We start from the raw sequence: 13,876 nt of genomic DNA on the forward strand, positions 1-13,876 counted from the left end.
ATTGCATTATTTGTTTCAGAGGTACAGATCTGAGATTCAACAGTCTTGCACAATTCACAGCGCTTACCAGAGCACATACCCTCCCCAGTGTCTATCACCCAGTCACCCCATCCCTCCCACCCCACCCCCCACTCCAGCAACCCTCAGTTTGTTTCCTACAATTAAGAATTCCTCATATCAGTGAGATCATATGATACATGTCTTTCTCAATAACAGTGTTATTTTGATAGGTCGGTTAAAATCACACCTGAGAGAAATTAACTTTTAAATACGAATCTATAAAATGCTCTTGACTTCCCAAGCATGCACAACAGCTGAGTTGATTTCTGTGACATACAACCACTTTTAGTACTACGTTTTTAAGTTCCTGAAGAAAAATTAGGCTAAAAAAACAAGTAGGTTTTGTTTGTTTGTTTGTTTGTTTTTAAGCTCACTCTTTAACAGCACAGTGGCAACTGTTCCCATTTTACTTTGGAATTATATGCCCAATTATTGTTAGTATCATCACATAGTGTTCTAATTCATTCCTGTATTTTTATTTATTTTTTTATTTTTTATTTTTTATTTTTTTAAAAGATTTTATTTATTTATTTGAGAGAGAGAAAGAGAGAATGAGAGACAGAGAGCATGAGAGGGAGGAGGGTCAGAGGGAGAAGCAGACTCCCTGCCAAACAGGGAGCCCGATGCGGGACTCGATCCCGGGACTCCAGGATCATGACCTGAGCCGAAGGCAGTCGCTTAACCGACTGAGCCACCCAGGTGCCCGAAAGCCTTCTTTCTTTACAGAGCTTTCGTGCGTTCTTACCGAGTCATTCTCAAGGCAGCCTGAGTCCTTGACCGTCTTAGCCCCAAGTCTCTGAGTCCTGCCCATTCTTTTTTTTTTTTTTAAGATTTTATTTATTTGCGAGAGAGAGAATGAGAGACAGCATGAGAGGGAGGAGGGTCAGAGGGAGAAGCAGACTCCCCGCCGAGCAGGGAGCCCAATGCGGGACTCGATCCCGGGACTCCAGGATCATGACCTGAGCCGAAGGCAGTCGCTTAACCAACTGAGCCACCCAGGCGCCCCATTCCTGTATTTTTAAAAAACTTAAGTTAATCAAATGTACAGAATTATATTAACTCTAGATACTTCTAGAAATGTTTGTGAATAGGACAAACCAAGGTTTGGGCGTCACAGTTTTTAGCACCCATAATACAAAACTTAAAAGGTACTGCTGGGTGACTGCCTTCACTGTTTTTGCTTGAGTTGAATAATTAAAAAAACTGAAAGAGGTGCTCAGTTTAAAAACAAAAACAAAAAACTAGCTCCAGCCTCCAGTGCCCTAGTACTGTGCAAGCTTTTGTCTTTGAACCTATAAAAATAGGCAGTTTCCTTTCTAGTCATTCTCTTCCCTTTCCCTACAAATGAGCTATCTTTATGTAGGTGATAAAGCAGAGGAAGCAGAAACAGGGCAGTTGTCTCAGATGGTGAGTAGCCAGTCATTCACAAAACAAAAAGAGGGATAGAGGGACCTTTCAGCTAAATAGAAAAATGAGTATTGGATCAGTTAAGGAGAAAAGGAGACACAAATACGTCCCCTTTTATTGCTATAGGACTGGGGTTTTTCCTACCATATTTTCAGCTTATAAGTATAAAAGGCAGGTCTCATTTTAGTCTAAAGTGCAGAGAGCATGAGCCATGCCTGATTTAGCCATATGCCAACAAATGGGAACTAAAGCTGACCTTAGTGAGTAAAGGTGTCCAGATCTCAATTCCCATACATACGGGGGAGCCATTCCCCCATAACCACCAAACAATCCTCCAGATACCAAATGGGTATCCTACAGTTTAACTCAATTCTGACACGATCACCTGGAGACAGCATCAGATTTTCCAGATTAAAGGATCAGCCCCCTGTCCCAACTTCAGTTGCCAGGAGAAAACCCAGGTTGTTACCTATGCTTTGACCAACTAGCTGTAAATCAGAGGTTGCTAAGACCCCCTCTTGGGGTTCAATTAATTTGCTAGAGTGGCGCACAGAACCCAGGGAACCCATTTACCCACCAAATTACCTGTTTATTATGAAAGGAAAAGATTTAGGAACAGCAAGATGGAAGACATGCCTAGAGCAGGGTATGAGGAGAGGATGAGGAGATTCTGTGCCATCTCCCAGGCTGCCACTTTCCTCAAGCCAACTGGGAAGCTAATTTGCTAGAGTGGCGCACAGAACCCAGGGAACCCATTTACCCACCAAATTACCTGTTTATTATGAAAGGAAAAGATTTAGGAACAGCAAGATGGAAGACATGCCTAGAGCAGGGTGTGAGGAGAGGATGAGGAGCTTCTGTGCCATCTCCCAGGCTGCCACTTTCCTCAAGCCAACTGGGAAGCTCTCTGAACCCCGTCCTTTAGGGTTTTTATGGAGACTTCATTACACAGGCATGATTAATTAAATATTGACTGTTGGCCATTTAAACTCAACCTCCAGAGTTTGGGGAGGAGGGGCTAAAAGTTCAAACCGTCTAATTACAAGGTTGGTTCTCATTGCAACCAACTCCACCCTTAGGTAACCTAAGGGCGTTCTAAAAGTCACTTCATTAACATAACAAAAATACTTCCATTGCTCTTATCACAGGAAATTCCAAGGATTTAGGGAGCTGAGCCAGGAAGCCCAGTCAAAGACTTAACATATATGAATGACCAAATATGTATTTCTTATAAATCACAACCTCACAGTAAAGTTTCCTCACCAGTCACTGGTGATATTCAAAATATTTTATAACTGACTAGAAACAGGCCGGTATCAGTCAACACAGATGTTGGTTCTAAACAACTGTATTAGTGTACTAGCTGAATATCAGCCCTGGATAGAGATAAACCATGTTCAGCAAAATCAATGCATCAAATTCTTAGATTTGTACCAAAGATAAATTAGGAGGTTATTAATTACTTTACCAAATGGTTCCTGCTTGGATTCTTTTGAATAAATCCCTAATCTAGTGCACTGAGAGTTATCTGATTTGCACACAGGTTATCTGTATCAACTCTAATGTATATATTATACCTGCTTCTTCCCAATGCAGAGCATAGTGTTGTAATGAGAAGGTTCTCGGGTTAGAAATTATGAAATCTGAGGTTTTGCCATGGCTCCGTCATCGAATAGCTTTAGTGCCATAATCAGTTCCCTTATTTCCTTGAATTTGTTTCCTGCCCTGGGAGATGGAGACAGTGAAGACTGTCCCTCTGTTCTCCAGTAACACACTTGAACGTGCCCTGGAAGCTATGAGGTGTTCTTACTATGATGACACCTGACAAAAGCTGTCACAAGAAAAAAAAGCTACTATCACAAACGAGATTCTGAAAGATTTCAATTCATTCCCGCGGTGTATAGGTTGTTATCGTTAGAAAGCCAATGCGCGTGGTTCTCAGTATTCTTATTTTGTATGTCTCTCCAGGAGTGAAAATGGAAGAATTCCTCCCCCCTGGTGCTAGTCTAAAATGCACGGTCTGTAGCTACACCGCCGATTCCGTGATCGGCTTCCACCAACACCTGTTCTCGCATCTCACTCAAGCTGCCTTCCGATGCAACCACTGCCACTTGGGCTTCCCGACTCAGAGGGAGTTGCTGCAGCACCAGGAGCTCCATGTCCCTGGGGGCAAACTTCCCAGAGAAAGTGACAGGGAACACTCTCCAAGTGGGACCGAAGACAGCCTACAGCCAGCTCCAGACTTGCTGACCAGGAGCGAACTCCCCCAGAGCCAAAAGGCCATGCAGACTAAAGATGCGAGCTCGGACACCGAGCTGGACAAGTGTGAGAAAAAGACGCAGCTCTTTCTCACTAACCAGAGACCAGAGGTACAGCCTACAACAAACAAACAAAGCTTTTCTTACACAAAAATAAAGTCTGAGCCCTCGAGTCCAAGGCTTGCCTCATCTCCGGTTCAGCCTAATGTTGGGCCTTCTTTCCCCGTGGGCCCTTTCCTATCTCAGTTTGCTTTCCCTCAAGACATCACCATGGTCCCTCAAGCTTCAGAGATCTTAGCCAAGATGTCTGAACTGGTCCATCGGCGCCTGAGGCATGGAAGTAGTAGCTACCCTCCTGTAATTTACAGCCCCTTGATGCCCAAGGGGGCTACTTGTTTTGAGTGTAACATAACCTTCAATAATTTGGATAATTACCTAGTGCACAAAAAACATTATTGCAGCAGCCGATGGCAGCAGATGGCCAAGTCCCCAGAGTTCCCTGGTGTTTCAGAGAAGATGCCTGAGGCCGTGAGCCCCAACACTGGTCAAACCTCCATAAACCTCCTCAACCCAGCCGCTCATTCTGCTGATCCTGAGAATCCCCTTCTTCAAACGTCCTGCATCAATTCTTCCACCGTTTTAGATTTAATTGGGCCAAATGGGAAGGGCCACGACAAGGACTTTTCCACTCAAGCGAAGAAGGTCTCCCCCTCTAGCAGCAATGACGATAAAATTAACGGAAAACCTGTTGATGTGAAAAATCCCGGTGTCCCCCTGGTGGATGGGGAAAGTGACCCAAATAAGACTACCTGTGAAGCTTGCAACATTACCTTCAGCCGGCATGAAACCTACATGGTCCACAAACAGTATTATTGTGCTACGCGCCACGACCCTCCACTAAAGAGGTCTGCTTCCAACAAAGTGCCTGCCATGCAGAGAACCATGCGCACACGCAAGCGAAGGAAGATGTATGAGATGTGCCTACCTGAACAGGAGCAAAGACCTCCCCTGGTCCAACAGCGATTTCTGGATGTCGCCAACCTCAGCAATCCTTGTACCTCCACTCAAGAACCCACAGAAGGGCTTGGAGAGTGCTACCACCCAAGATGTGATATCTTTCCGGGAATTGTCTCAAAGCACTTGGAAACTTCTCTGACGATCAACAAATGTGTCCCGGTGTCCAAGTGTGACACTACTCATTCCAGCGTTTCCTGCCTCGAGATGGACGTGCCCATAGATCTCAGCAAGAAGTGCTTATCCCAGTCGGAGCGGACGACCACGTCTCCCAAAAGGCTGCTGGACTACCACGAGTGCACTGTGTGCAAGATCAGCTTCAATAAAGTCGAGAACTACCTGGCCCACAAGCAGAATTTCTGCCCCGTCACAGCACATCAGCGGAACGACCTGGGCCAACTCGACAGCAAAGTATTTCCGAATCCAGAAAGCGAACGAAACAGCCCCGATGCCAGCTATGAACGAAGCATAATAAAATGTGAGAAAAACGGAAATCTGAAGCAGCCTTCCCCTAACGGAAACTTATTTTCCTCCCACTTAGCCACCCTGCAAGGCCTGAAAGTCTTTAGTGAAGCTGCTCAGCTCATTGCCACAAAAGAAGAAAACAAACATTTGTTTCTTCCCCAATGCCTTTACCCCGGAGCAATAAAGAAGGCAAAAGGAGCTGACCAGCTTTCTCCGTATTATGGAATAAAGCCAAGTGATTATATTTCTGGTTCTCTCGTCGTCCATAACGCTGACCTAGAGCAAAGCACAAACGCGGAAAACGAATCTCCGAAAAGCCAGGCTTCCTCGAACGGCTGTGCTGTGCTGAAGAAAGAGTCTCTGCCACTGCTGCCCAAAAACAGAGGCATGGTCATAGTTAATGGCGGACTGAAGCAAGATGACAGACCTGCTGCCAACCCCCAGCAGGAGAACATTTCCCAGAATCCTCAGCATGAAGATGGCCACAAATCTCCCTCTTGGATCTCTGAGAACCCGTTAGCCACGAACGAGAATGTCTCACCGGGAATCCCTTCCGCAGAGGAACAGTTGTCTAGTATAGCTAAAGGTGTGAATGGCGCCACCCAGGCTCCAACCAGTGGGAAATATTGCCGGCTGTGTGATATTCAGTTCAACAACCTCTCAAACTTTATAACTCACAAGAAGTTTTATTGCTCATCACATGCGGCAGAACATGTCAAATGAGATAACTTCATAAATAAACACCAGTCACCTTTGGTACCAGTGTTTAGTATGTCGTTCTACCCAGTCTGGAAAAAAAAAAAAAATACAACACACACACACACACACACACACACACAAAACCCCAGAAAACAAAAAACAAAAGCTGTTTGAATTACATCTGGGCAATCAGGAGATAGTTCATTAAGGCTGAGTTGAAGACTTAAGGTGTAATTCCATTACAGTCCATTAGTAAAGTGTATTATTGGTGCCATTTTCAAAAAGAAATTAATTTATTTTACCAGCAGTATTCATAGCTGTGGTTATGTTATTTTTTATTTAAAAACTTTATATTAAAGTCATTTGTAATGTTACTGTATAGTTATTGTGTAGCGCATATGGTTTGCACTGTATAGTAGCTTTTAAAGAAAATAGTCACGAACAATACAGAAAAGCATTTTAGAAATAGCTTCAAAAGCACTTGTGTATCTTGATTTCTTCTTCTATGCTGTTGCAGATATATGTATATGCTAAAATATAACTTGCAACGATGTTCTAAATACACATGCTATAAGTTCGCCTTAAGATTTCAATTCTTGGATAATCAGGCTCTGTTTGCACTTTATATTTTAGCAGATACAGTCTCTTAGTCACTAGGCTTTGCATTTGTATGTAGCTGTATGTTTCTGTCCATTTTCTTAATCTGAAACATGTATGTTAAATGAAGATGGCAATTTTTTTCTTGTATAGTACTTGTATTTTCTTTCGCTGATGCAGCTCTGTCTCAATTTTTAAACCTTTGCTGTTAAATGCAATACTTTATAAAGAATGAACAAAATTACTGGAAGCAGTATTGTAAGTAATGAGGTAGTATTAATCAGTTTTATCTTTTGAAAGGCACAGTCTAAATCGAAACCCTAAACTCAATGCTGCAAGTATGAATTTAATTCATATATAAGATCTATTTAAATATAAGAGTAGCAATACTGCACCTGGTGATCACAAAGATAATGTTCTACTTCTGATAGAAATAATTTCTCAACAAATGTTGTTACTATGCATGTATATGGATGGAATAAAATTCCAGATTGTTGGAGAAGTTTGGCATACTCTTTTTCTTTAAAATACAAAGGAAAGTCTATATACCTATTCTTTGTGATGAGAATAGGTTCAAAATAGCACTGAATAGCTGAATATATTATATACATATGTGTGCATATACTATATACAACATGTGCATATATGTATATATAATAACATGATGGCAAATCAGTAAAAGGAATAGATTGTGGTATAATTATAATAACTTATTATATTAAAATGAACAGGAGACTCCAAACTATGGAACTAGAAAACTTTTCCATTACAACTATATATAATAAGCACTATCTTTCTGTTCTCTACCCCCCCCCACCACCACTGTAGCACAGAAGAAGAACAATTTCATGTGTCTAAAAGATTTGCAAAACCTATGCACAAGACTTGTAACAGCTGTTGATCAAATACACCCAACTTTTAAATGAAGTTTACCAGAGAGGGAGGTTTGCATTTTAAGGAGCAATGAAGTGGTACGGTCAAGTGATTCTGATTAGTAAAGACATACAAATCTCATGCCTGCAATTTGCAAAAGCCCTAGATTTTACACATCTCATTTGTGCATTCCAAGGGTTTGCATATTGACAGGGAGTGGAGAACAGACAGCATGAGTCAGATCATGGAGGACCTAATGGGCTATCCAGAGGGGATGAGGTGTGATTTAGTGGGCAAGATAGCACCTATTGCCAATCAAGACAGACTGCAGTCTATTGCAGTTTTAGAAACATCCTGATCTGAAAAGACAATTACCTCATCTGTGGTAAAGATGCACTATTTACAGATAGATTGTGATGCATTATTATTTGTCCATATTAGATTTGGTAACCTAATGAACATAATAAGGTGCTCGCCCACACGTAACATAAATACTGTGACAAAACATTAAAAAAAAAAAAACTATGTTGTCAAGAACATTTCTCCAGTTGCTTGTCGAGAATAACTATTTTTAAATGTAAAATCTTGACCTTCACTAATATTTTCCATTTCAGTCAGTGACTAAACAGTAAAGTGAACAGAACTGATCTGCTTCATAGAGTTTTGCAGGAATCTCTTGAAGCCTCAGAGCCTTGGGCCGCCACAGGATGTTCATAAGGACCTGTGCATTTCTCAGGTGGGAACTGGCAGGACTGGATATTTGTAGCAGGACTTTTTTCCCCAATCTCTTCTTTTTCCTCTTCTCTTTTAAAAAGAAAAAGAAAGAAAGAACGACATGGAGAGGAAGAGAGAGGGGGCGGGGAGGGAAGCAGGGAGAGAAGGAGGAAGTCAGCATGTCAGCGTATCTTTATTGATCACCTGGGATTTTAACCACTATTTTGGGGGATGAAGGCAGAAGTATAATCCATTAATCCTTGACTGCTTCCCTAAAGGAGTGTATACTCTGGCTCAGTTTAGAGCTTCTCAGCACTGTTCCCTCATTAGAATCACTTAGGGAACATTTTTTAAAAGCCAGTGTATATGTATTTTTGGTACATTGAGCTTCACACAAGATCAATTAAAGAAAAACTCTTGTCTAGGAATCTACATTTTTAAAAATCCATCTGAGTGGTTCTAATATGTGGCAGTGTTGGGACACACTAAAGGATAAACTAGGATGAGCTACAAAGGATATGTGAAACCGAGTAGAAAGATAAAAAGAAAAAGAAGAAATCAATACGGGATGAAAGAGTTGGGGAAGATTGTGAGGGTAGGGTCTGGTAAGGTGAGTACAATGATGAGGAACACTACCTGTCCTTCTGGGTTCCCTGAAATATTTATGCACTATATCCAAAAGAATATTTCCAAAATTGTTTGTATAGTTGAAAATGAGTTCCAATAGCCCTTCATAGAAGGAAATTGATAGCAGAGGCTGAAATAGTGATGTTCAGATCATGGCTGGAGAGTATAGAGGAAGAAAACAGGATTTTTACATGTGGAGATTAATTGTCATTGGTAGCATGAAAGTAGCATGTGATGGTGAAGAGTGAGCAACAACATTTCAAAAAAAGAGGGCTCAGATTGGAAAGTAGAAGAAAACAAGGGTATAGAGATCTGGTCACACAAGACCTTGAATGCCAGGTTGAGGTTTATGGGTTGCCTGGCACATTGCCGTCTACCTAGAATCACGAAATGAAAATTATGTTTAGAAACAGTGACAGGGTGAAGTGTGAGACCTGGAAGCAAGAGAGAGGGAGATTTGCTAGAAAAGGACGTAGCAATGGTCCACATGGGGACCAGTGAGACCCACAGTGAGTGAGTGAAGAAGGACAAGTCTAGGGACAGGCTTACATTATAACAGATATTAAAGACCAAATCAAAGAGAAAACCCAAGGTCTTCAACCCTCACTGATGTAAACACTATGTTCAACAAAACAACGTTGGGTCAGAGTATTAGCACCAGTTGAAGGATCTGGGGGAAGGGTGGTAAAAAGCATGACAGTTTATATTGGTTCTTCGGATTGTCTGTGGTATTTAAATCCTCTACAGAGCACTAAAATATACTAAATCAGAATATCTGAAGATGGGCCTGGATTTCTAGGGTTTCTTGGCAAAGCAACTCTGGGCTATTCGCTGTTGTCGTCCTCTGGCCACAGCTGAAAATCACTGAATTAAATATAGAGGGGATGGGAAGCGGTATTTTGTGGTCAACACCAAAATAAATTAAGCTGATAGCAGAATTTAATACACGATTGGTCTTCAAAGTGTTGCTATCTCATATATAACACATTTTGGTGTTTAAAACTACTATAATTTAAAAATAATTCAATACATGTGTGTTAGTATTGAAATTAAAACTAAAAAATGAAGTCATTATGGAACCTGGGAACGATATTTGAAAATCTTTTCATCAGGCGGAGCCCTCTCATTTCCAGGCAAAAACCAAGGGTCAGACTCTAAGTACCCAAAGTCACAAAGCCAATGGGTGAGACCCAGACCCATGAATCCTGTTCTCAGGTTACCTCTCCACATCATGTTAAACCAGAAGGCAAATATTAGGGCATGCAGTGAAAATTCCAGCTACTTTTTCTCTCTCTGATACATTAAGTCTAGCTCAAACAATCTCTGGAGATAGAGAAAAAGCATGTTAGTTTCTCCTGACTGCCGTAAACAAATCACCACAAGCGTGGGGACTTAAAACAACGGAAGTTTATTTTGTTACGGCTCCCAGCCAGACTCCGCAAATGTGTAGCAGCACAGCTGGAATTGTTCTCCCCAAACTAGTAAATCTCTTGGAACTTGATTGAGACATGAATGTTATTAACAAACATCGATGATATCCGTAAAGAATATGGCGTCTAAACTAAGAGGTCTCCACTGACCACTCGGAACCCAATCACGAGGCAGAATGGAGTCTGATCACAACCCTGCCCCAAGGCTGTATATCTGTCTGGAACTTAGTAAACCTTCTTAATTCAGAGAATCATAAAAAAGCAGACACGGGCTGGGTGAAAGTTTACTTTAGCACTATCTAGAAAAAAGAGTTTGCTCAGTATATTAATAGAATACACAGGGTTGAAAGAAAATAAACTGTTTTCAAGAACCTAGCAGCCCCATTTTGCATGCAAATAATATATTGATTTCAAATGATTTTTATCTTTATATTAAAGAAGAATGTCAGAGCTTTTTGCTTCACAACACTTCTTCGCTCATTAACTCCACTTCCTACATATGACATACCTTGGTTGCAGATGATGTGAATGTATGACATTCACTAAATCCAGAACTTTTTTTTTTCTCATCAGGGTTCAGTGACCCTCAAGAGAACAATCAAGTAAATAAAATACGATGTTGTTATACTTATGAAAAAATATGCAGCGATGAAATAGTCTTTTAAAATTAATAACAGGGACACAAACTTTGTAATAAAAGAATGCATACTCAATATCATGGCCGGTTTAGAAAGAGGAGATGATTCAGGTGAACAAAGAATGAAGGAGATCAACACAGAAATTGTAAGAAAATATCTGAAGAAGAACACAGAAAATTCAAGACAAAAAAATGAACAGGAAGGTGTTCATGCCAAGACACTCACAGACTCACCTGTGTGCACACGCCGACTCCTTCCTCCTACTACAATGGCTGACCTGTCGCTGATCTTCATCAAAGCCAATCCTTCCACTTAAGCTCTTCATTCCCTCTAGCTGATTTGATGGTTTAGCTCCTCCAATTATTCCCTCTTTGCTGGCACAAGAGCGGCAGATGTGTCTTTTTCAATTTAGGTAAGGACTCGGACAAGAAGCATCAGCGGGTGCTCTGAATTGAAGTGTGACCCAGAAACTAACGGGTCCTTCTCACTTGTCATGGATAATAATCCATCGATTTCCTAATCCTGGAAGTTGGAGGGAGTTCCCATAATGTTCAGATTAAGTTCCCTGTCAGTCTTGTGGATGGAGGCTTGGAGCAGATTCAATTTAATTTAGGGTTCAGAGGAAGGTCATCTTGCCCCTTGAGTGCGTTCCCCAAAGGACAGAACCATCAGAGCCGAGTCTTGAGCCCAGTTGTCCGCCTGAAAGCCTTTGCTATCCTTTTCCATGAGGCCCTGGGTCCCACTCCTTCTACCTCAAGCCAAATCCCTTATAATCATGTTGCAGGTTTGCCTGACACCATTTTATTGCCCACTGGCACTAGAGTTGCCTGAGTTAGGACAGTCATTTGTCTCATTCTGCCTGGGATGTTTCTGGCCTGGCTTAGAATTTATCTTAAAATTTTCATAGTAATTATTATTATTATTATTAATTATTGTTATTATCAAGAGTTGCATCAAAATAAGAACATCCAGTGAGAAGTTTTCTCTTTTAACATGTGGTTAAAGCTGAAAGGCAATCAGAGGTAACCTGTCCTTTGCACTGACCTTTTTCCAAGATGCAAAGTAACTAACACCTTCTTTTCAAGGATAGCACGTAAAGCACTCTATGATAAAGTACATTTGGAGAGAAACATCTAGAAACAACCTAAGACTTCTGTGTTTCAGTGGTTGTGGGAGAAGATTTTGGAGTACTAACCCTGCAAACTGTTGGGTATAACTGTGCTCTGACCACCAAGATGCACAAAGCCCCACCAGATGATGAGATCTGTGAAAAATGTGAGGAATTACTGGTTTCAGTATGAATATACTGAAAGTAGCGGGGTGGTTATCTCATTGAAGATACAGGTAGATAACAGTCTGAACGCTCTGTTTACTCTGCTTTTATCGTATGGTCATATATGGTATAAATACATAGGTATCTATTTTGTTGATAGGTAACATATTTTTATGTGGCAATCTGTCATTTTCACGGCAAAATGCTTAAAACAAAATACCATATTTAATGTAAAAAGCTAAGACCTAAAGTTTGCCCTCTTCAGGAAAGCTAGATAATCAATGTATAATTCATCAAATTATTTTTTGACACCTACCATTCACTAAGGAAGTCGTTGAGATATACTAAACCACACACACAAAAAATCACATAAATCTGCTCAAGAATCTTCCACGTTGACTTCAAATTTAGTCATTATTTAGCTGATTGGGCCTGAAGATTATGATTCAATATGCACAGCTGTGGAGGGTATATATGTATTACTCTGGAAAGCATGGCTTTTCATTTCGATCCAGTGGCTGAGCTATATTAAGTTCATTATTGAAATTGGGCTAGTGCACATATAGTTTAGAACTTTTCAAAACAAGCCACAATATTCTATCAATTGAAATAGAAGTCATAGTTGGGGAGATTGAAATATATAGAGATACACTTTTAAATTAAATATAATTGACTTAATTTAATTAATAATTTAATTTAATTTAAATACATATGTATATATGTATAAATACATATCGTTAGAGTAATTGAACAAGATTTTCATGGTAAAACTTACGTTGAATGCAAAACAATCATTGTATTGCCATACTCAGTTTCTCTTTGCTTCCCATCAACCATCAGATTTTAGAAATGTTTGAGTTATTAATTTGAAGAAATATTTTGTATTCCCACATATATGTTATGTAATGGTATTGATCTTTTTTTTTTCTTTTACCAACTCCTTTGAATTTTGTTTGCATTTAAATCAAAACAATTTGGAACTCTTTATTCAATATATTCAATGAATGGAGTATCAAATGTTTTCAGAGAAGCTAAAAAAATACATGAAATTTATCATACAAAATCAGGAGTCTAAATTTGTTAAACATAAGAGTTAAAACAGTGTCCAAGATTTAGTTTTTAAATTCTATAATTGCATTTTGTGTTATCTCAACTTTGGGGAATGCTCTTTTGTTGGAGCTTCTATTTGTAATTGGATAAATTTTTATTTTCTATTGCAAGGGAATGAAATAAGAAGGTTTATGATCTTCCATTATCTATATTCAAAAAACAAGAGACAAATTATTTGATAATTTTGTTTTAAAGAAAAGAAGGCAGTTAAATTGAAACAAAAATAGGCCTTCTGTGGATATATGGGCCAACATATTTGCACATTTTGATTAAAAATAGAAAAATGAAAGTATCTCATTAACAATTTCTTTCTGAGATTATATTATATATATTATATATTTTTTCTATGACTTTGACACTTTTGAAGACTACTGGTCAGATACTTTGTAGGATGTTCCTCGATTTGAGTTTGTCTGAGTTTTTTTAATGATTGGTCTGGAGTTAGAGATTTGGTGGGGAGAGATAGCAGAAAGGTAAAATGCTTCTCACTGGGGATACCTGATATTAACCCAGCTTATCACTGGTGATGTTAAGCTTGACCACTTGACTGAGGTTGTATATGCCAGGTTCTCCACTGTAAAATTACCATTTTTTTTTTCCCTTTCCACTCTCTGTTCATTAGAGGTGAATCACTAAATCTGGTCATCATTCCAGGGATAGGGAATTAAGCTCTACTTACCGAAGGGAGAAGTATCAAAACATTTGTGGACC

The 13,876-nt window shown here is 39.9% G+C and overlaps 1 protein-coding gene across 5 annotated transcripts in view; it reads left to right on the forward strand.

The window, feature by feature from the left end:
• The window catches only part of ZFPM2 (zinc finger protein, FOG family member 2), a 421,250-nt gene extending 414,248 nt beyond the window's left edge, over positions 1 to 7,002 (forward strand). For all 5 annotated transcript variants that reach the window (XM_081816390.1, XM_081816391.1, XM_081816392.1 and 2 more), the window contains one exon: positions 3,436 to 7,002. In XM_081816390.1, the coding sequence (XP_081672516.1) occupies positions 3,436 to 5,927 (2,492 nt within the window). In that variant the 3' untranslated portion in view covers positions 5,928 to 7,002. The remainder of the gene's footprint in view (positions 1 to 3,435) is intronic.
• Positions 7,003 to 13,876: the final 6,874 nt, after the last annotated feature.

Source organism: Leptonychotes weddellii, chromosome 4, assembly GCF_054177405.1.
Source record: "Leptonychotes weddellii isolate Sample4059 chromosome 4, ASM5417740v2, whole genome shotgun sequence".
Classification (NCBI taxonomy): Eukaryota; Metazoa; Chordata; class Mammalia; order Carnivora; family Phocidae; genus Leptonychotes; species Leptonychotes weddellii.